Source organism: Mesoplodon bidens (genome assembly GCF_964165515.1).
Source record: "Mesoplodon bidens genome assembly, chromosome: 1".
Taxonomy (NCBI): Eukaryota; Metazoa; Chordata; class Mammalia; order Artiodactyla; family Ziphiidae; genus Mesoplodon; species Mesoplodon bidens.
In genome coordinates, this window is record NC_138176.1 from 14,319,900 (window position 1) to 14,344,380 (window position 24,481).

General features: G+C 37.3%; 1 protein-coding gene across 1 annotated transcript in view; it reads left to right on the forward strand.

Annotated features, from left to right (window-relative positions):
- The window catches only part of PDZD8 (PDZ domain containing 8), an 86,953-nt gene that overhangs the window by 18,611 nt on the left and 43,861 nt on the right, over window positions 1-24,481 (forward strand). Inside the window, exon 2 of the mRNA XM_081234195.1 lies at window positions 9,667-9,792. Within this exon, the coding sequence (XP_081090321.1) occupies window positions 9,667-9,792 (126 nt within the window). The remainder of the gene's footprint in view (window positions 1-9,666; window positions 9,793-24,481) is intronic.

A 24,481-nucleotide genomic window follows, 5' to 3' on the forward strand; every position in this document is an offset into this window, starting at 1 on the left:
GAAGAGAGAACCCAGGTGGTTTTAGTATGCACAACAAACTTCTTCTAATTCTCCATTATGGGAAATTTCGAACTTACTCAAGAGTTAAGAATTCAGTGAACCCCCATTATATATGTAGCCAGACAATCATTAACTTGTGGCCACTTTTGATCATCGGTATCTTCCCACGCTCCCCTCCCTTGATGATTCTGAAACACATCTCTAGGAGTTGGGACCATAATCTATGTTTGTATGATTCTAAATTTTGTGTTCTTTATACACCTTCCCTCCTTGACGAAGCCTCATCCAACCTCTACCTGAATATTTTTAGAGATAGAAGGCATGCAGTGCATTGAGACAGTTGTGTTCTTTTTGACTGGCTCTAATTGTTAGAAAGTTTTCCCTTTTATTGAGTTGAAAACTCTAGCAGATTTATTATTTTGGCAAGGACACAAGAACCCATGCTGAAGTTAAGAGTAGATTTAGACTGCAGAATATTTTTATATTGGGTTTGTAGTAAACCCTTTTTCTCTAAAGATCACAGTGTTTGCAAACGGTTTTACTGTGCCATGTGATGGAGATGTCACCAGCTGGCATTCAGGGTGCTTATAGAACAGTCTTGAAGAAACATCTTGGAGCAAAAACATATTTTAGATGTTAAAAAAGAGTATCTCAGATCCACATATGAGAAGAAGGCTTGGCGTCTCTTGTAGGTGTAAAATTTTAAATATGTATTTTAAAAATGTTATCAGAGTAACACATATTTTTAAATTAAACATGTTTTTCTTTTAAACTTTTACTGAAGTGTAACTCACTGCTTAAAAAGTACACTAACTGTAAAAATTTAGTTCAATGAATTTTTACAAAATGAACAAAACAGCAATCAGAGCAAGTAATAGAATTATTACCAGCATCCAGAAAGTCCCTCACATGCTACGCTACCTTCCCTGCTCTGCCTAAGAGTAACTACTATCCTGACTTCTACCACCATTGCTCTGGGTGTGGGGCAGGGAGGTGCCTGTTTCTTAACTGTACATAAATTGAGCCATAGTGTTTACACATCGTTTTTCTAGCTTCTTGGACTCAGCAGTATGTTTGTGAGATTAATCCATGTTATTGTGTATTGATGTACTTTGTTTATTATATTTGCTGTGGCGTCTTCCACATGTACCTCAATTTATCCCTTCTATTGTTGATGGACAGTTGGATATTGCTGGTATGAATATTCTTATACATGTTTTTTGGTGAACATTTTGCATATTTCTATTGGATATCTAGGATTGCTGGGTCATAGGTTAAGCATCTATCCCTGTGTAGCAGATAATTGCCACACAGTTTTCAAAATAGTTATGGCACACTAGCAGTTTCACATCCTTTCAACATTTGATATTATCTGTCTTTTCATTTGAGTTAATGTACATAATTTAAAAATCAAATATAACAGAAGGACTTAGAATTAAAATCAACAATTACTTCCCTAAACCCTCTACTTTCCTCCCCTAGGTCACACTCCTCAGAAGCAACCATAAGTACTATTTCTATTTTTAACAACTTTTAAGAGGCGGTGATTAATAACACAGGTTTTGAAGCCAGACTGCTTAGATTCTTTTCTTGGCTTCACTACTTACTGTGTAACCTTGAGCAAGTTATTTAACCTGTGTCTCAATTTCCTCATCTACAAAATGGAGATTAATTATAGTACCTATCTCACAGAATTGTGAGAATTAATAAATGTAATAACTTTTTTTTTATAAGGAGGAGATTTTTCTTTGTTTGTTTTTTTTTAGATGTTGGGGGTAGGAGTTTATTTATTTATTTTTGCTGTGTTGGGTCTTCGTTTCTGTGCGAGGGCTTCCCCTAGTTGTGGCAAGTGGGGACCACTCTTCATCGCGGTGCGCGGGCCTCCCACCATCGCAGCCTCTCCTGTTGTGGAGCACAAGCTCCAGACGCGCAGGCTCAGCAGTTGTGGCTCACAGGCCTAGTTGCTCTGCGGCATGTGGGATCCTCGCAGACCAGGGCTCGAACCCATGTCCCCTGCATCGACAGGCAGACTCTCAACCACTGCGCCACCAGGGAAGCCCAATAAATGTAATAACTTTTATTATGTGGTAAATACTCAGTAAATGTTAGCTATAGTAATTAATTATGACGTTACCTGTATTTTGCTCAACAAAGTCATACAGCTGTCTTGATTCAGCGACTTTAGATATTTTCTACTGATTGACTTCCTGCTAAGATAGATGAAGATTTAGCTAAGTGATACCCTCTCTCACCTTCCCTTCTGTCTTTTCCCAATCTAGTTATATCACTATTTTCAATTCATTCATTGAACTACATCCTTATTTATATATAATAACATTTATGTTCAGACTTAAATCTTCCTTGATTGAAATATTTATGTTATTGTTAGGTCTATACAATTTTTTTTTATTGCAGAGCTGCCTAATATGCAAGTTTATGCTTCCTTTTCTATATTCCAGTTTCAAAATCTTTGTGCCATTAAAGCACTACTTTCCTAGAGTCAAGTTTGAATTCTTTTTTATTCTCTTACCAAGTTGCCTTAACCAAATCTTCAAGATTTAATTGAAAAATGAACCTCTTCTCATGTCTTCTGCCTCTTCTATTCATTCCCTATTTCCTGGAGATCTCCTTCTTGGAGTTTTCATCACCTTCCCCAAATTGGACTTCTCTCTTGGTTTGCCAGACCTCTGTCATCTGGGTTTGGGACACCATTGCCTGCTTGACTTGGATCCACTATTTTCTGGATCACTTTCTTCTTTCTTGCTTTAGGCCCTCATTTTGCTGGCATATATCTTCATGTAACTTTTTAATGAAGTATTCAGTCTGCAGCAAGGCTCTTTGTTCTCTCTGAACCTGTTGTGTGAAATGGGGAAATGGTTTGCAACCGTGCCTCACCATGTTATTGTGAGTGAGGATCAAGCACAGTAATATACGTGAAACCATGACCATCCTCGTCAGATAACTTCAGACCAGGTTTAGAGCATGTATTCCAGCAGAAAACAGGTCGATAATCAAATCAGCCTCTGGAACTATGGACCAGGCCCCAGAGTTATATTTGAGTTCCTTTATGGACAAATGGTATCCCCCAAAATGTTGAAGCCCTAACCCTCAGTGTAACTGTATTTGAGGTTATAGGACCTTTAAGGAGGTAATTTAAGTTAAATGAGGTCATAAGGATGGAGCTCTAATCCAATAGGACTCGTGTCCTTAAAAGAAAAGGAAGAGATACCAGGAGTATGTGTGCAGAGAAAAAAGTCATGAGAGGATACAAGAAGGTGGCTGTCTGTAAGCAAGGAGAGAGGTTTTACCAGAAACCAGCCCTCTTGGCACCTTGATCTTAGACTTCCACTGTGAGAAAATAAGTTTCTGTTTTTTAAGCCACCCGGTCTGTGATATTCTGTTGTGGCAGTGCTAGGAAACTAATATAGGTTCCAATTTTGGCTCCAGTGTATAGTGTTTGTTAGACCTCTAGGACTGTTTCCTTATGTACAGTGTGCTAATGCCTGGTTTGGGGGAATTAAGTGAGCAAATAAATGCTATATACAGTCAGTACCTGGTATGGTAGCCTTTCAACAAATCTTTGTTTTTCCGTAAGCCTTAAAAGGGGCTTTAAGTTATTTTAATGGAGCTGTGTCATTTGTGGTTTTGTTTCTTTAATCAGATAATTCTAACTAAACATTTACATACCAAAACAATGACAAGAGCAATTATCTCTGGGCAACTGGGTTAAATTTTTTTTAAAGTAGCTTTATTGAGATATAATTCATACTCTGTATAATTCACCTATTTAAACCTACAATTCAGTGGTTTTTAGTACATTCACAGATATATTACAACTATTACCACAGTCATTTTAGAACATTTTTATCACCTCAAAAACAAAACCCCATACCCTCAACCAATCATCCTCCTAGCCTACCTACCACCCCCAAACCTAAGCAACCACTGATTACTTTCTGTCTCTATAGATTTCTCTATTCTGGATTTTCATATGAATGAACTCACATAATTTGTGGCTTTGGGGCTTACTAGCTACCTACCTCTATTTGAATATTTTTTCTGCTCTTCTCTCTCTTCTCCCCTCCCCTCCTGCTGGCACTCCCTTTATGTGTATGTTGGTATACTTAATGGTATCATTTCTCTAAGGCTCAGTTTATTTTTCTTCATTTTTTTCCTCTGTTCTTTGGCTTACGTAACCTCTGTTGCTCTGTCTTTGAATTCACTACTTTTTTTTTTCTTCTGACAGTTCATATCTACTATTCAGAACCCTTTTGGTGAACTTCAAAATTGCATTGTACTTTTTTTTTTTTTTGGCCACTTTGGGTCTTTGTTGCTGTACACGGGCTTTCTCTAGTTGCGGTGAGCGGGTGCTGCTCTTCGTTGTGGTGCGCAGACTTCCCATTGCGGTGGCTTCTCTTGTTGCAGAGCACGGGCTCTAGGCGCGCAGGCTTCAGTAGTTGTGGTGCACGGGCTCAGTAGTTGTGGCACACGGGCTTAGTTTGCTCCGCAGCATGTGGGATCTTCCCAGATCAGGGATCGAACCTGTGTCCCCTGCGTTGGCAGGTGGATTCTTAACCACTGTGCCCCAGGGAAGTCCCTATTGTATTTTTCAACTCCAGAATTTCCACTTGTTTTTTTAAAAAATTATTCTTATATCTGTTGATATTATATATTTGATGTGACATTGTCATAATACCTCCCTTTACTTCTTTAATCATGCTTTAAAAATTTTTTTGTGAACGTATTTGTAAGGGCTATTTTGAAGTCTTTTTCTCTTAAGTCCAATACCTGGCCACTTTAACTGGCAGTTTGTGTTGACTGCTTTCTTTCTGCTTTATGGATCATGCTTTCCTGTTTCTTTATATGCCTCATAATTTTTGTTGGAAACCAAATATTTTAGATAATATATTGTAGTATCTCTGGATACTGGTTCCCCCTCCCAGGATTTATTATTTATTTATTTGTGTTTTAGTGATTTGCCTGGATCATTATAGTGGAGTGTTAAATCTCTGACGTTGTGCCTTTTGTTTTCAACAATGCCCTGGGACATTGTTCTACACACAAATCCAATCAAAGCGTGGGGAGAGTTTAGGAGCTGTTTTATGTTCTGCCTTTCCCTCTCCTTCTCCCTCAGCAAAATCCTTGAGCCAGGGCTCTGGAGCTAGGGTTGGGGACAATGGCAAGCTTCTCTGTGAGTGACAGCCCCACTCTAGCTGTTGGACACTAGATGGAGGTGGGATGAGGGGTGGTAGCAGCCTAAGGTTCTCTTGGCTTGCCTCTCTTGGCATAGAACCACTGTTTCATGAGCCAGGGCAAGGACAGTCAAGGCCTCAGTATTCTTAGTGTGCTATGCCCAAAATAGAGTCTCTGTTTCTCAAGTGGGAACTTGGTCAAAGAAAGGAGCTTCCAACTTCTTGACCATTCTTTCCCAGAACTTAGCCTAGTAATAGGTGTTCGAGGGCCAGATGAGAAACATTGATGCCCTGCTCTTAACCAGGAAGAAAGCCCTCTGACAGTGTGCTGGGGAAGTGAGGCAGCCTGTGTTCTTCGCTTCAGCAGTCCAGAGTGGAATCTCTTCCCTGCTGAGCAATCTTGGCTCCAACACCACAGACTCTCACCTTTCTTACCATATTTCTGTAGGTTTTCTTGAATGGAAGTTTCTTTGTTTGCCCTTAGGACCATTTCCAGAGGCTTTAATATTTGTTTTAATAATTTCACCAGTTTCACTGGGAGCAGGTCAGTGGAGTGTCTCATGCTGTCATTATAAAAGTCCATCTTCCAGGTTGGTTTTTAAAGTTTTCTACAAGAGGAAGTACAGATAGCTTGTAAAAGAAGGTTTGAGTGAGGGGACTCAAGAAAGAGAAAGAAGGGGAACTTGAGTGAGAAAACAGTGACATTTTTAAGTTGATAGGTTCACAGGAGATATAGGCTAATGAGGGAAGGATTTTGTGGTATGATGGGAAGATAAAAGGAAGGGATAGAAGTGGCCTACTTCATTGTTTGGATTCCTTTATGAGTTTGGGCTATTTAAAGACTTGGACTAAAAGTTTTGAAAACCAAGTGTTCTTTGTGAATGTGTGGTTTCTGTTTAGTAGCTTGCTGAACAAATAGCTTTTGTTTTGTTTTATTGACGTATAGTTGTTTTACAATGTTGTGTTAATTACTGCTGTGCAGCAGAGTGACTCAGTTATACGCATAGACATTCCCTTCCATTATGGTTTATCACAGGATATTGAATATAGTTCCCTGTGCTCTACAGTAAGACCTTGTTGTTTATCCATTCTATATATAAAAACTTACATCTGCTAACCCCAACCTCCAACTCCATACCTCCCCCAACCCTCTCCCCCTTGACAACCACCAGTCTGTTCTCTATGTCCATGGTTCTGTTTCTGTTTCATAGATAGGTTCATTTTTTGTGTCATATTTTAGATTCCACATATAAGTTATATCATATGGTATCTGTCTTTCTCTTTCTGACTTACTTCAGTTAGTATGATAATTTCTGGTTGCATCCATGTTGCTGCAAATGGCATTATTTTGTTCTTTTTTATGGCTGAGTAGTATTCCACTGTATATATTTAGCACATCTTCTTTATCCATTCGTCTGTCAATGGACATTTAGGTTGTTTCCATGTCTTGGCTATTGTGAATAGTGCTACTATGAACATAAGGGTGCATGTATTTTTTTTGAATTATAGTTTTGTCTGGATATATGCCCAGGAGTGGGATTGCTGGATCATATGGTAATTCTATTTTTAGTTTTCTGAGGAACCTCCATACTGTTTCCCACAGTGGCTGCACCAACTTACATTCCCATCAACAGGGTAGGAGGGTTCCCTTTTCTCCACAGCCTCCCCAGCATTTGTTACTTGTAGACTTTTTAATGATGGTCATTCTGACCAGTGTGAGGTGGTACCTAATTGTAATTTTGATTTGCATTTCTCTAATAATTAGCAGTGTTGAGCAAGCATCCTTTCATATGCCTATTGGCCATCTGTATTTCTTTGGAGAAATGTCTCTTTAGAACTTTTGCCCATTTTTTGATTGGGTTGTTTTCGTTTTTGTTGTTGAGTTGTATGAGCTGTTTGTAAATTTTGGGAAATCAAGCGCTTGTCGGTCGCATCGTTTGCAAATGTTTTCTTCCATTCTATAGGTTATCTTTTTGTTTTGTTTATGGTTTCCTTTGCTGTGCAAAAGCTTGTAAGTTTGGTTAGGTCCCATTTGTTTATTTTCACTTTTATTTCTATTGCCTTGGAATACTGACCTGTGAAAACATTGGTATGATTTATGTCAGAGAATGTTTTGCCTATGTTCTCTTCTAGGAGTTTTATGGTATCATGTCTTATGTTTAAGTCTTTAAGCCATTTTGAGTTTATTTTTGTGTATGGTGAGAGGGTGTTGAACAAGTAGCTCTATCCCACTGTTTAGTGTGTTATTTTAAAATGGAATACATTTTTTTCTGATTTTAGTTTATTTTTGTGCATAAATCCTTTTAGCAAACCCCCTAGAAGCATTAATAAACCCAAATTAGACTTTACTACTTATAACATTGAAGTCACACACCTGTGAGAAATTTTTAAATCAAATTTTAGCTTTATACTTGACAAGAAAAGTTGATTCATAGAGCAGCTGTGATTTTGCAAACTTGGATTATTATATTCAAAGTGGCTAGTTTATGTAGTGCTTTTTGTGATTTTTTTAAATAGAGTGACAGTTATATGTTCTTCAGGAGCCATAAGGCTTGTTTATTAAAAACACTCAGCTACAGCATCGTATTAACATGATAAATGTAGTTGCTTTTTTTCCTCTCAAAAATTTGGTGCCAGTCTGTCTGAATCAAATGATTTCAATGGAAATTAGGAAACTAAAGGGGCTTTCTGTTTTCCATCTGTTTTCAGAAGCAAGAGAAAAGCACTGAGCATTGTCTGTATACCTCCTTATCTTTCCCTAAGAATTTTTTCTTTAATCCTGTTCATTGGGAAACTGTAAAATAGTATTTCTCCCTCTCTATCAGTATCTTTCAGTATAAATTGTTGTGGGCTATTCATATTTTCTAAATGTTTGTTTCATTTTTTATGTTGGATTTTTATAAATCAGATCAATACATACTTCAGTCCTGATAGTGTGTGTGAGGGGTAAAGATAATTGTGAAACCAGGTCACATTTGAGATTTCAAGGCATAGGTGCCCAGCAATTTAAATGACTGCAAGATAAAGAAGAGTGAAAGCAGTGCGTGTGGTCTGCTGTGATGTAGGACCTAAAGCTGATTATAGAAAGTGTTTAGGGTTTGGGTAGGCTTTGAGGAATAGGGAAGACCTCCAGTTGGTACAAAAGGCTTGAAAGCAGCAATATGCATGGCATCTTCTGGGTACATGAGGTGACTACACTTCCTAGATTGGAAGGTTTCTAATAAGGAAAAATACCATTGGAAAGATTAATTGTGGTAGACCTTGAGTATGAAACCAAGAACTTTTGACTATCGTTTATACCGTGTGTGGTTAGTGAGAAGGCGTTAAAGCTTTTTTTTTTTTTTGCTGTACGCGAGCCTCTCACTGCTGCGGCCTCTCCCGTTGCGGAGCACAGGCTCCGGACGCGCAGGCTCAGCGGCCATGGCCCACAGGCCCAGCCGCTCCGCGGCACGTGGGATCCTCCCGAACCGGGGCACGAACCCGTGTCCCCTGCATCGGCAGGCGGACTCTCAACCACTGCGCCACCAGGGAAGCCCCGTTAAAGCTTTTGAGCAGACAGATGTCATGGCTAGTGACAGCATGTAGGGTTAGTTGAAAACTGTAGGCCCTCAAGCCCAATTTTCTCATTTTCTTTGTCCTTTGCTTTAATGGAGGAGTATGAATTATGTTTCAAATTAAAGTTTTTAAAGCTTACAGTTTATAACTCACCACAAGCTTCTACGTAAAACCCAAGAGTATTAACAATGAGCATGTAAAGACCTGAATAGTTCATAGGTAACTGAAGTGTTACGTAGTCAACTAGCCAAACTAGCTTGAATTCTGGTTATGCCACTCACTGTGTAATGTTGAACAAATTCTTTAACCTTTCTAACCCTGACCTGGAGTGTCAGGGTTAGACCCTGGAGTGGGAAGCTAATCATATTGCCCACTCAGGATTTTGAGCATTGAATAAGATAATATAAAGCATGTAAAGCTCTTAGCACACTGCCTGGCAAATAGTAAACATCTCTGATAAATACCTTTGCTGCTGTTAATTGTTGTTGTTGTTGTTGTTGTTATTTATCATTATCTAGTACTAATCGCTATCCAATTTTATTGTTTCCATGGAACATTGCATTCTGAATTTTGATCTTTTATTGTAGGAACACTCTTCCCATCTGGTCCAGAAAGAATCTCTCTCCTGTCCCACCCAAGTTTCAGGGCCCACTGGTGGCTTCTAGATTTTCTTTTCCTTTGTTCTAGTTGTCCTGCCTTGTCAATGAGGGCGTGCCAAAAAACCAGGAAGTCTGGGTGCCACCAAGAAGGCACTGTTTGCTGCCAGTTATGGGGGAGTGTGGTAAGCTCTGGTTTTATAGGGCACATGCAATATTAGATGTTTGTTTTGTGTTGTTTTCCTACAGGTAGGTTTTGTTATTACGCTTTAAAGTGTGGTGTTTATTATTCAGAAATTTAGACTTATCTTTACTTTTGTCAGGTTTAAGCCGTTTTTCCCATTCCAAACCTTGCAAGGATTCGAAGAAGATGATGAAGAGCATATCCATATACAACAATGGGCACTTACTGAAGGCCGCCTTAAGGTTACATTGTTAGAATGTAGCAGGTATGTTCTTTGTTTTGTCATTACTACATTATAGGAAAGAAAGTACACTGAAAATGTACTTGAGCAGTATTTGTGTTTATTCCCCGCTGTGTTAATTTATATTGTATTATCTGTAAATTCTTTAATTGTAAACTTCATAAAAGTAGTCCTTTCCAACTTATAAAAAATACAAACTATATTTTAGAAAGCATTCTAATGGCAGGGGTGATCATTTATCCTGCAGTAATTTCCAAACTTTTTAGATACATAATGCTCTGTTGGCATATTTCTTACTACCTATTAGAAAGCTGTTCATAGCATAACAGTTTTGAGAACTGTTTTTGATAATTGGAAATACCCTGGAAAGTTGCAAAACCAGACTTGTAAACTCCTGTGATTCTTAAAATTTTAGAGCTGGAAGGGAATCTCAGAAATAATCTTGCCCAGCCTCTTTATTTTTCCAGCCCCATAGTCTAAGCTATGTTCATACTTTGCTTGAACTACTTACTACATTAGCCTCCTTACTTATCTCCTAACACGGGTTACCATTATGACAACCAGAATGAGCTTTTCAAAATGCATATCTGATTGTCACTTTCCTACTTAAAATTCTCTAATGGCTTCCCCATTCCTCTTAGAATATAGACCCAAATCTTTTTCATGGCTTGCATGCCCCTCTTTACCTCTCTAGTTTCTTTCTCCACCCAGCCCCTCACTCACAGTGCTTCAGCCACATAGGCCTTCCTAAGAGAAGAGGTTGGCAAACTTTTTCTCTAAAGGCCCAGATAGTAAATATTTTAGGCTTTGTGATTCACATGGCTTCTGTTGCAACTACTCAACTCTGCCTTGTACTGTGAAAGCAGTCATAGATAGACAACAGGTAAATGAATGGGCATGGCATGGCTGTGTGCCCGTAAAACTTTATTATATGAATTTTATAATTTTTATGTGTCATAAAGTTCTTTTGATTTGTTTTTTTCAGCCATTGAAAAATGTGAAAACCATTGGTAGCCCACAGGCCGTATAAAAACAAGCAGTGGACTGGATTTGGCCCATGGACCATAGTTTGCCATTCCCTGCCTTAGATATTTTAACATACCAAGCTCCTGTGTTGACTCTCCACTATTTTCCTGGCTGAAGGCCCTACCCCATCTTCTGTTCCTTGAGACTAGCCTTTCTTGCTTCACCTTAAAAGCTGCCTCCTTACTGTGTCTCCTGATCATTCCAACTACAAATATAGTATCCTGATGCTACATTTCTGTGACCACTTATTTGATGCTTAATCACTCTATTTTTATTTTCAGCCCATAATAAAAAATAAGTGCTTGAGTCCAAGGTTTTATTTTATACCAGATATATCTGTATCCTTGCTAATAGGTTAATTTTGAGTATACTAATAATATGCTAAATATTTTTTTAAGTCTTGGAGTGAATCAATATTATGTATGATTATGTCAGAAAGTCTAGTTTAAAGGGAATTCTTTTATCAAAGAAAGACTGAATATGCTGTAAATTTTGTAAAAGGGACTGCAGTGTACAGTAAAATGATATATACAATAAAAATACGGCTCTACATAAGTCTGAATTTGAAGTAGCTAAGCCAATACGCTATGGTAAGCATAAGTATTAAATATCTAATTATAATTTGGGCTTGTCATATTATCATTTGGAAGGATGTTTTTCAAGTGGCCTGTGTCTGAGGAAATTTTGGACTGATACTTTCTTTCAGTGAATTTTCTTATAGATTCACAGGCATCAACATCATACCATTGGATTACCTTTTCCAAAATAATCATAGCAACTTCTAAACATTTGAAAGGCAGCTTTGTACAAAATTTCTTGACTCTCCTGTTGTTAATTCCTACCTACCTATTTACCTGCCCATCCCCAAACTTGCAAAGATAGCCTTGAAGAAGATTCATTGATTGATTCATTGAACAGATATTTAATGCAGTGTATATGATGTGTAATAGGTACTGTGCTAGGAACTTTAAAAAACTAGTTCTTTTGTCTTGGTGTTGCTGATGGGATTATGGATTAATTATATGTCTGTTGTTTGCGGCTTTTTTTTTTTTTTTTTTTTGCAGTACGCGGGCCTCTCACTGTTGTGGCCTCTCCCGTTGCGGAGCACAGGCTCTGGACACGCAGGCTCAGTGGCCATGGCTCACGGGCCTAGCCGCTCCGCAGCGTGTGGGATCTTCCCGGACTGGGGCACAAACCCGTGTCCCCTGCATCGGCAGGCAGACTCTCAACCACTGCGCCACCAGGGAAGCCCCCTGTTTGCGGCTTTTTAACCACTAGCTATTGTTGTCTCCTTTGCTCACCATTCTCTTGCTTTATTTGAGATACTGCTCCCTTAAAACCTTGGGTCAACCTTGAACCCAAGACTGCCTGAAGGCATTGAGAGAGTGTAGTCAGGCATTATTTAGGACATGTTGAATTGAGGTAAATAATACAAAGAAAAACATTATAATTTGTGAAGTATATGTATCCTATTTTATTTTAATAAGGAACTGTATAATGAATCTCTGAAAGAATATACAAGAAACCAATAAAAATTTTTATGGGGAAAAGGTTGAGGGAACTGGGTTAACGATGATGGACGGGGTGAAGGTGAGAGCCAAACTTTTCACTATAACCTTTTTTATACTGTTTGATTTTTGTGACTGTATCACCTTGTCAAAAAATATAAAAATAAAGACCAGTATTTCTGGAGAGTTGAAGGAGAAAGCATGGACAGTAGTTCATGTTCTTATGTTAGTCCTTGTAGGCCAGCACCTTTCCCCAGGTGACAGCTTAATCTTGGGAACAAGCACACTATCTCAATAGTGTTTTAGTCACTATCTTTATAAACCCAACCACGTAAAGTTACTTAGTGTTGTGGTGCTATGTGTTATTCACACAGTTTAAGGATTACTTAAAATTGTTAATGAAGGAGAGGATAAATTACTAATTACTATTTTCAGCTCATTCCTGCTTTTTTATTCTTCTCATATTCTTATTAAAATCTTTCTTACATTGTTGTTTTTCTTCTGAACATTTTTGTTAGTAGAAAAAAAAGAACTCTCAATTCATATAGATTACAAGTTTGTAAAAGTCAAACAAAAGAGGAGATACTACTGTAATCTAAGTATTTTCATTTTTCCTGCTTCTGAATATAAATTCATCTTGTGGGGTTTATTGTAATCTCTAAAACAGAAAGAAAATGACACTCTAGAGAAAATGGAAGAACAAATAACAGTGCCCCCTTTTTTGGAGGAAGGACAGAAAAATGCTTATCATTTATTTCAATTTTGGAAATTTAAGGCTTAAGACCTCTTGAGATATTTTTACCGTGACAAGTTCACTTAGTGATATGAGAAGATTTGAAACAAATAGAGGAAAGTTTTAGAATGATCAAATTTTTAAGAGCACATAAACCAATTAAGATTAGAACACTTCCATAGACCACTTGTATGTATATAACTTTGTTTTGAATTAGCTTACTGTCATGAGTTGAAGTTTCTTGAGTTCTTAGCCTTTAGGCATACATATTCACATTTCTCCTGCTTGACTGAGCACTATTTAAACATGTCAAGGTTGTTATAATGTCATAGGTTGTTATAATGTCATTGTTATAGTTTTAGCTTAATATTCTTATAAATGTTTATTTTTAAGCTTATTTTTTTAATAGATCTTTATTGGAGTATAATTGCTTCACAGTACTGTGTTAGTTTCTCTTGTACACCAGAGTGAATTAGTCATATGCATACATATGTCCCCATATCCTCTCCCTCTTGAGCCTCCCTTCCATCCTCCCTATCCCACTCCTCTAGGTCACGTGCAGAGCACCGAGCTGATCTCCCTGTGCTACGCTGCTGCTTCCCACTAGCTAACTATTTTACATTCCGTAGTGTACATATGTCCATGCTACTCTCACTATGCCCCAGCTTCTCCCTCTCACCCCGTGTCCTCAGGTCCCTTCTCTGTGTCTACATTTTTCTTCCTGCCCTGAAACTAGGTTCATCAGTACCTTTTTTTTTTTTTTTTAGATTCCATGTATATGCGTTAGCATACGGTATTAGTTTTTCTCTTTCTGACTTACTTCACTCTGTATGACAGACTCTGGGTCCATCCACCTCACTACAAATAACTCAATTTTGTTTCTCTTTATGGCTAATATTCCATTGTATATATGTGCCACATCTTCTTTATCCATTCATCTGTCAATGGACACTTAGGTTGCTTCCATGTCCTGGCTATTGTAAATAGTGCTGCAGTGAACATTGTGGTACATGACTCTTTTTGAATTATGGTTTTCTCAGGGTGTATGCCCAGTAGTGGGTCGTATGGTAGTTCTATTTTTAGTTTTTTAAGGAACCTTCATACTGTTTTCCATAGTGGTTATATCAATTTGCATCCCCACCAACAGTGCAGGAGGGTTCCCTTTTCACCACACCCTCTCCAGCATTTATTGTTTCTAGATTTTTTTTTTTTCAAAAATTGGGTGCTGTCTCAATTATCCTTTATTTGTAGTTTACCTTGAATTACTCTGGTAACCTATTGAGGTGTTTTTTTTTTTTTTTTTTTCTCCAATTCGCGCTGTCTCGGCGCATGTACGTGTCACCAGCTCTTTTTTTTTTTTTTTATGGCTGTGTTGGGTCTTCGTTTCTGTGCGAGGGCTTTCTCTAGTTGTGGCAAGTGGGGACCACTCCTCATCGCGGTGCGCGGGCCTCTCACTATCGCGGCCTCTCCTGCCGCGGAGCATAGGCTCCAGACGCGCAGGCTCAGCAATTGTGGCTCACGGGGCCAGCTGCTCCGTGGCATGTGGGATCCTCCCAGACCAGGGCTCGAACCCGTGTGTCCGGCATTGGCAGGCGGACGCTCAACCACTGCGCCACCAGGGAAGCCCTAGATTTTTTGATAATGGCCATTCTGACCAGAGTGAGGTGATACCTCATTGTAGTTCTGATTTTCATTTCTCTAATAATTAGTGATGTTGAGCAGCTTTTCATGTGCCTCTTGGCCATCTGTATGTCTTCCTTGGTGAAATGTCTATTTAGGTCTTCTGCCCATTTTTGGATTGGATTGTTTGTTTTTTTGATACTGAGCTCCATAAGCTGTTTGTATATTTTGGAGATTAATCCTTTGTGTGATGTTTCATTGGCAAATATTTTCTCCCATTCTGAGGGTTGTCTTTTTGTCTTGTTTATGGTTTCCTTTGCTATGCAAAAGCTTTTAAGTTTAATTAAGTCCCATTTGTTTATTTTTGTTTTTATTTCCGTTACTCTGAAAGGTGGGTCAAAAAAGATCTTGCTGTATTTTATGTCAAAGAGTGTTTTTCCTGTGTTTTCCTCTAAGAATTTTATAGTGTCTAGTCTTTCATTTAGGTCTTTAATCCTTTTGGAGTTTATTTTTGTGTATGGTATTAGGTAGTGTTCTAATTTCATTCTTTCACATGTAGCTGTTCAGTTTTCCCAGCACCACATATGGAAGAGGCTGTCTTTTCTCCACTGCATGTTCTTGCCTCCTTTGTCATAAATAAGGTGACCATATGTGCATGGGTTTATCTCTGGGCATTCTATCCTGTACCATTGATCTATATTTCTGTTTTTGTGCCAGTACCATACTGTCTTGATTACTGTAGCTTTGTGGTATAGTTTGAAGTCGGGGAGCCTGATTCCTCCAACTCCGTTTTTCTTTCTCAAGATTGCTTTGGCTATTCGGGGTCTTTTGTGTTTCCATATGAATTGTAAAATTTTTTGTTCTAATTCTGTGAAGAATGCCATTGGTAGTTTGAAAGGGATTGCACTGAATCTGTAGATTGCTTTGGGTAGTATAGTCATTTTCACAATATTGATTCTTCCAATCCAAGAACATGGTATATTTCTCCATCTGTTTATATCATCTTTGATTTCTTTCATCAATGTTTTATAGTTTTCTGAGTACAAGTCTTTCACCTCCTTAAGCAGGTTTATTCCTAGGTATTTTATTCTTTTTGTTGCGATGGTAAATGGGATTGTTTCCTTAACTTCTCTTTCTGATTTTTCGTTGCTTGGTGTATAGGAATGCCAGAGATTCTGTGCATTAATTTTGTATCCTGCAACCTTACCAAATCCATTGGTTAGTTCTAGTAGTTTTCTGGTAGCATCTTTAGGATTTTCTATGTATAGTATCATGTCATCTGCAAACAGTAACAGTTTTACTTCTTCTTTTCCAATTTGGATTCCTTTTATTTCTTTTTCTTCTCTGATTGCCATGACTTCCAAAACTATGTTGAATAAGAGTGTGGAGAGTGGACATCCTTGTCTTGTTCCTGATCTTAGTGGACATGCTTTCAGTTTTTCACCATTGAGTATGATGATTGCTGTGGGTTTGTCGTATATGGCCTTTATTATGTTGAGGTAGTTTCCCTCTATGCCCATTTTCTGGAGAGTTTTTATCATAAATGGGTGTTGAATTTTGTCAAAAGCTTTTTCTGCATCTATTAGTATTACAGTCATATTAAGATTATTATTTTTAAATTTATAATTTATAGTCCATCTTCTAAAGGATTTTAGGTATTTTGCAAAGAAAATAATATACCCATGTGCAGTTAAATAGAAAATAAATTAGATCAAAAACAACCATGTAGAGAAGAGAAGATCAGTTTTCTGGCAGCAAAGGAAACTTGATGGAGTTCCTAGTTTTTATTTCTTGATAAACTGTGCATGTTTTTCAGGGGAAAAGAAATTCTGACCTCAAATTCTAGGAGGGATTTGTCCCCTACATCTTTGTGTAAAAGACATTGAACAATGTAATGGGTCTCTTTTCCCTTCTTTTCTCTTTTCTCTTCTCTCTTTTCTTTTCCTGGTTTTAGCAACCAGTTATATTCTTTAAAAAACAAACTTAAGATTATAGTCAGTGAAGGCAAAGCCTATAAAGTTCTGTTGTGTGAGAGTTCTGTACTCTAGCGCAGTATATTTAGGATAGTCTGTCCTAATTATAGATAGAAGTTCTAATTAAGGTCATTTCTTCACTGAGTCACACTTACACTGTTCTAAAGCCTCTATTTTCTCAGCACCTTTTAGAGTGTTGTTTTTTCTGGGTTCCAAAAATACATCATTTTTAAAATTTTTAAATGTTAACACAAATACAGAAAAACCACAGCGCGTGACATTCTTCTTTCATTACCAAGAGTTCTCCCTTATTCCATAATTATCTATCATCAGCATGGACTCATGTATTCCTATTTTTTTCAATCACTATAATTCTTTACCATCCTTAATTATTTTGGTGCCTAAATTATCTCATATATGACCACTAGGAGCCTCTTCAAATAACCCTGTATTTTTTTCTTTGCTTTTCTTCTTCTTCTCCCCCTCCCCCTCCTCCTCCCCACCCCCGTCCTCCTCCTTCTTTTCTTTCTTCTTCTTTTTTTTCTTTTTTTCTTCTTTTTAGGTCTTCACTACTTTCTGGTACATATAACAAGCTGTTCCAGGTTCATTTTGTATCTTCCCCATCAGAGTCCTAGAATCGGCTATTTTTCCAAAAAGCCCTGGTTCCTTCTGGTAGAGAATGATATTAGGAATCAAGATCTGGGTGTTGGGTATGTTCATTGCTACTTCATGTATTCATAGGGCCCTTCAGTGAACAGAGTTAGGAAATACATATATGTGAAGACACTTGTAAACATACACACACACACACACACACACACACAATTTAGAAATCATGAGTTCACCTGATACTTCCAATTCCATTTCATCCTCATAGGGTTGTTCCTTGCCTTGGTTCTTCCCCGCCTTGGTTCTTCCCCCTTTTGTATTTTTATGTCCCTTGAGCCCTGACTCCGAATAACATCAGCACTTTGACTCATTTGCTCAATCCTATTCTACATCTCAGATAGTTTTGAAATTGCTTTGTCCCTACGTGAGCAGAGAACATACTTACTAAAAGGAATTCAGGATTTATTTGCAGTTCTCCCCTACCCTACCCGTTGAGGGCATGTGGTCATGTACTGTATTCATAAATTAGAATAATTTTTCCCCTTTAGTGTGATTATGTTGTTCATTTGAAATGTAGCTGGGTTCGTTTCAGTTTGCTCTCAGTTTCAGTCTCCCCCCACCCCTGCCTTTCTATCCTTATTGATTCCTATTTTTTCATATGTAGAGCATTAACATGCTTCTATGACACAAAACTACAAAAATATCTACAGACAGCCCTTACTCAGCCTGGCACTGTGTTAAACAAAACCTTGCATGTCAGAACAGTGCAAAGCAGGGACACAGTTCTGATATGCAGTTAACACAAAGTGAGGACTGCCAGTACTATCATTTGGATCTTGTTTACTGTTTTTTTTTTTTATCTAGTTCTGTCAGTTAGTGAATGAAGTGTGTTAAATCTTCAACCATGACTATTAATTTATCTCTTCTTTTGTAATTTGGTTATTAGGTGCATATTTCTTCATTTTTTTAACATCTTTATTGGAGTATAATTGCTTTACAATGGTGTGTTAGTTTCTGCTGTATAACAAAGTGAATCAGCTATACATATACATATATCCCCATATCTCCTCCCTCTTGCGTCTCCCTCCCACCCTCCCTATCCCACCCCTCTAGGTGGTCACAAAGCACCAAGCTGATCTCCCTGTGCTATGCGGTTGCTTCCCACTAGCTATCTGTTTTACATTTGGTAGTATATATAAGTCCATGCCACTCTCTCACTTCATCTCAACTTACCCTTCCCCCTCCCCGTGTCCTCAGGTCCATTCTCTACATCTGCATCATTATTCCTGTCCTGTCCCTAGGTTCTTCAGAACCTGTTTTTTTTAGATTCCATATATATGTGTTAGCATACGGTATTTGTTTTTCTCTTTCTGACTTACTTCACTCTGTATGACAGACTCTAGGTCCATCCCCTCACTACAAATAACTCAGTTTCATTTCTGTTTCATATTTCTTCTTGACATAATGACTCTTTTATCATTATGAAGGTTCCCTCTTTGTCTCATAATATTTCTTGTCTTAATATTTATTTCATCTGATATTGATATAGCAGCTACAGATTTCTTATTATTTTCATGGTGTATGTGTGTGTGTGTGTGTGGTAGATACATATATATATATATATATTTTTTTTTTTTGCGGTACGTGGGCCTCTCACTGTTGTGGCCTCTCCCGTTGCGGAACACAGGCTCCAGACACACAGGCTCAGTGGCCATGGCTCACGGGCCCAGCCACTCCACGGCATGTGGGATCTTCCTGGACCAGGGCACGAACCCGTGTCCCCTGCATCAGCAGGTGGACTCTCAACTACTGCGCCACCAGGGAAGCCCTATCTTTTTTTTAACAACCTTTTACTTTCGATCTATTTCTGTCTTTATATTTAAATTGTATCATATGTCATAAACAGTTGGCTCTTGCTTTTATGTGTATAACAATCTCTGCCTTTTCATTGGCATGTTTAGTTCCCTTATACTTAATGTAGTTATTGATGAGCTTGTGTTTTTAGGTCTGCCATTTTGCCATTTGTTTTTTGTCTCGTGTTTTTTTTTTCTCTCCTCTGTTTCTTTTCATCCTTCCTGTCTTGTGAATCAAATCTTTTTTAGTATTCCATTTTAATTCCTTTATTGGCTTGCTAACTATAGTTTTACACTGTGTATATAGTTGCTCTAAGAATTGGAGTATGCATCTTTAATGTATCCCATATACTTAGAATATTGTTACTTAAGGTAAATTACAAGAACCTCATAATAGTATATTTCCATTTATGCCCACATCATCAGTGTTGGTCATATACAGGTATCCCCTGCTTTTTGAAAGTTTGCTTTACACCACTTCACCTTTATGAAAGACCTACTTTAGTACCTGTTTTTGCTAACTGAAAGAAATTTGAAGAGGATTTTTACTTTTACAGAAATTGAAAAGAGAAAATGTCATTCAACCTTTGTTTTGCAGCAAGCTGTTATAGAGGTAGCTGTGTACCCTAGCAGCAGTGAGAGTGACACCACCAAGCTCCTTCTCTGGGAACATTCAGCATCCCAGCATCAAGCCGCTGTAGCTTTGAACTGTGTCTGTGAACATCTGTGCTTTATCTTGATTTATTTTGTGCATCCGTTAGTAAGATGTGTCCTAAGATAATTGCTTCTGCCCTTTACACCATTTTTGCTTACAAAAAGTTTCATAGGAATGCTCTACTTTTGGATAGCGGGGGGAAACCTGTATATTACATTCATATATGTTATTAACCCATCAGTAGTGTTATTTTTAGCTTTAAACAGTCATATGTCTTTTAAAGAAATTAAAAGAAACAATTTTTTTTTTACATCTACTGTATATTTAACATTTCTATTGCCCTTCATTCCTTCCTTTAGATCAAAGTTACCATCTGGTATCCTGTCCCTCCAGCCTCAAGAACTTCCTTTAGCATTTCTTGTTATTTAGGTTTGCTGGCAACAAATTCTCTTTTTTTGTTTATCTGGAAATTTACTTTTCATTCAGTTGTGAAGGATAGTTTTCCTGATACAGACGTCTAAGCTGACAATTATTTTCCTTCAACACTTTAATTATTTCAATCCTATATTCTGATGAGAAGTCAGCAATCAATCTTACGGCTCCTCTCCATGTGCAATGTGTCATTTTTCTGTAGCTGCTTTCCAAGTTTTCACTTTGGCTTTCAGTCCTTTGACTATGTCTAGGGGTAATTTTCTTTGTTTGTTTGTTTTTAATGCTTCTATTTCAGTGAACTTCTTGGATATGTGCATTAATGTTTTCAGTCAAATTTGGGAAGTTTGGGGGCATTATTTTTTCAGATATTTTTTCTGCTTCTTTCTTTTTCACCTCTCCTTATGGGATTCCAAATTACATATATGTTGGGCTGTTTCATTTTCCCCATAGGTCCTTGAGGTTCAGTTTGTTTCTTTAAACTCTTCTTTTTTTCTCTGTGTTCTTTGGATTGAGTAATACTAATCTGTCTTCAAGTTCACTGAGTCTTCTGCTATCTCCAGTCTGCTATCTCCAATTTTTAATTTCATTTATTATGCTATTCAGCTCTAGAAGTTCAATTTTGTACAGTTATCATTTCTCTGTTGAGAATACCTATCTTTTCACTCATTATTGTGTTTTCTTTCATTCTTTGAACAAGATGTTCTTTCAATTCTTTGAGTATATATATATTTTTTCTTTGAAAAAAAAATACATAAATGCTGCATTGAAGTCTTATCATCTGGACCCATTAGGAGTCAGTTTTTATTGACCCCTGTCCTGTTGACCATCGGTCATACTTTCTTCTTTTCTTTGATTGAAAACTGGACATTGTAGATGATGAGTTGTAGCAACTCTGTATTCTCTTATATTCTGAGGATGATTGATTTTCTGTTCTAGTGGGCAGTTAACTTGCCTATTATCAAGTTGCAAACTTTGTCTCCGTACTCTTCCCACCCTCCCCATCTTCCCAGCAAAGCATATATTTCTCTCATATATTTCTCTTCTTCCTTTGTCTTCCCACTGCTGCCTTTTTAGACTGGTGCCCTAATTTTTCCTTCTTTATTTAGCAGTCAGCCAAGGATTTGAGCAGAGATGGGACTTACCCTCTCAGTGATTTCTTTGTCTCCCCATAATTTCTAGCTGCTCTGCTGGCTCTGCTGGCTTTGCACTGTATCCTGATTCTTGAAACCCATAAGGCTTCAACTTTCTGCTGCTTGAACTACACCACCGTTTTCCTGCAGCCATAGCCCTGAGCTGTGAAAACCCCACGCTAGCAGTTTGTACTCCTTGTTGCAATTTTATGAAATTAGACTGTCCTCTGCCTTCTGTCTGCTTTGGGAAGGTTTACATTGTCTTTAAATGTGTTTTTAAAATTCTTTTTATCCAGTTTTTATAACTTCAGTCTGTTGGAGAGTTTGTGTGACCACTTTACCACTATTACCAAAAGTACTGTTCACTTGGTTTTCTTGAGGATGTTGTTGACAGGTATTGCCTTTGTTTTCCTGGTTGTTCTTTGTGCTTTAATGGGAGGATTTGGGGAGACTCAAAACCATGCTACCACCACTGCCATCCTTCTAGAACCAGAAATACATATTTTTACTTTGATTTTATAAGGCAAAGGAAAGGATTTAATTATGTGATTAAACTATTTTGAAATAGAATCAGCTGTTTCTTTTATTAGGTGAGGCAGCTTCAAGGTAAAAATTTGGTAGAAGGAATTAATACTTTAAGTAGCATTATATCCATATTATATAGTGAAATGTTTAGTTCTTCTATAGAGAAGGCTGTTAACATGGAATTTTGAAATTCGTTTACAAGATGAGCTGTTTTAGAAGTTAAAACCAAAGAAATATTTCTAGCTTGCATTTGTTTGTGGTCTTCCATTTATTTTAGTATTGAGTTTGATTATATTCACTTGTTTATTTTTGACTCAAGTGGTAACTGATTTTTTAAAAATTTTATCTGCAGTAAATAAGGCTAAATATTAACTCCCCGCCACCCCGAGTAGTTGGTAAATGTGTGTTCCTTATACTCTGCATTTATTTTAATGTTTGACAGTTTATCTTTTTTAAAAAGAGAAAATATCTAACTAAATTTGAGTATATTTGGGGGCATGACTCTACAAATACCTCTGTTGTTACTAATAGCGTTTACTTATTACCTGCAATATATAATATATGGTAGGTACTTTGCATTCATTATTTCAGCCCTCAGAACATCTTTATGAGATTAGTATTATATCCATTTTACAGATGAAGAACTGAGATCCATAAGTTACTTGCCCAAGACCCCATAGCTGGAATTTGAATCTAGGTTTGTTTGACTTCAAAATCCTTCACTCATTCTATCTTCATAGCCATTTTTTAAAACTTGTTGAAGAAAATTTTGTTTCTTAAATTTTTCATATTATGTTAGAGTATATAAATTTTGGAAATTTTTTTTACCTATTTGAAGGCAAGTCATTATATTTTTTAAAAAATTACCTTTTCAAGAAGATCTTGGGATATAGAAATGTGCATTAGTAATGAAGCATCATTAAGATAAAGGCTGAAGTTGTTTCCTTCATGGAGGAGAGATGAAAGGAAATTAGCTCAAACATGAGACATTTAAATTTTTGTAAGGGAAAACTTCCACTCAGAACGAATTACTTGGAGCTGTTGCTGAATATACTCCTAGTGGTTTTTAAAGCTATATAGATCTATAATCATAAAGGCCTGTCAAGGTTGCTTTTGACTAGAAGAAGACTTTTCAGAAGATTACAAATTTAGAGTTCATTTGTCCTGGGTTTATGTAGGTATTCTTTCCCCACCTCCTCTTTCCTAAGATTACTGTGTTGGAAAATAGTATTTTTTCTTTTGTAATTGTACAGGCATAGCTCCAGAACACCACAATAAAGTGAATATGACAATAAAGCGAATGACATGAATTTTTTGGTTTCCCAGTACATATAAAAGTTATATTTATACTATACTGTAGTCTGTTAAGTGTGTGATAGTATTATGTCTAAAAAACTGTACATACCTTAATTGCAAACTACTTTATTGCTAAAAAATGCTAACCGTCATCTGAGCCTTCAGCGAGTCGTAAAATCTTTTTGCTTGTGGATAATCTTGCCTCGATGTTGATGGCTGCTGCAACTGATCAGGGTGGTGGTTGCTGAAGGTAGGGGCGGCTGTGGTAATTTCTTACAGTAAAACAACAGAGAAGTTTGCTGCATTGATTGACTTTTCCTTTCACAGATGATTTCTCTGTAGTGTGCAGTGCTGCTTGATAGCATTTTACCCACAGCAGAACTTTTTTCAAAATTGGAGTCAGTCCTCTCAAATCCTGCCACTGCTTTATCAACTAAGTTTATGTAATAGTCTAAATCCTTTGTTGTCATTTCAAAAATCAGTTGAGTTTGCCATCTTACATGGGAATGATTGGTGGTGCCCCAAAATAATTATAATAGTAGCATCAAAGATCACTGATCATAGATCACCATAACAAATATAATAATAATGAAAAAGTTTGAAATACTCCGAGAATTAACAAAATGTGACACAGACACGAAGTGAGCAAATGCTGTTGGAAAAATGGTGCTGATAGACTTGCTCGATGCAGGGTTGTCACAAACCCTCAATTTGTAAAAAAATGCAATATCTACGAACTGTATAGTAAAGCAAAGAGCAACAAAGCAAGGCACAATAAAACGAGGGTATGCCTGTATACCTCTACTGCTACTTCATACAGCAAAACAGCTGTTTTAATTCTTCTGATGTCTGAATTGTAAACGAATTTAAGAAATTAAGTATGAACCCAGATGACATAAAGCCAACACTATGTTTTAAAATGCCAAACTCCAAAATGTTTAAGTGTAATGTTGGCATGCTATATACTTAATATATGATACTTTCAACAAAAGTGAACTGTAAAATGAACTGTGGTCAGAAAAATAAGAATTCAAAATAGTGTTTTATCTGAATTTTCCCTCTCTTTGCACCATTATTCCATGACTGTCAATTAGTTCTTCTAATGAATTTATTGATGTCTGAAGGTGATATTAAGATACACTGTTTTCAGAAATTGCTGTTTATATATGGATTGCATAGAAAGAGAAATTGAAGGCCCAGAGACAAGAGGTATTTAGGTTAAAGGTGAGGAAGTAAATTCTTGAAAGACGTGTATTAGTAGAAACAGGAAGGGATAACTGATATAAGTAGGATAGGGTTTAGTGACTGACTGAATATGTGGATGGGAATAGGTGGAAGAGGCAAAGGAATGTT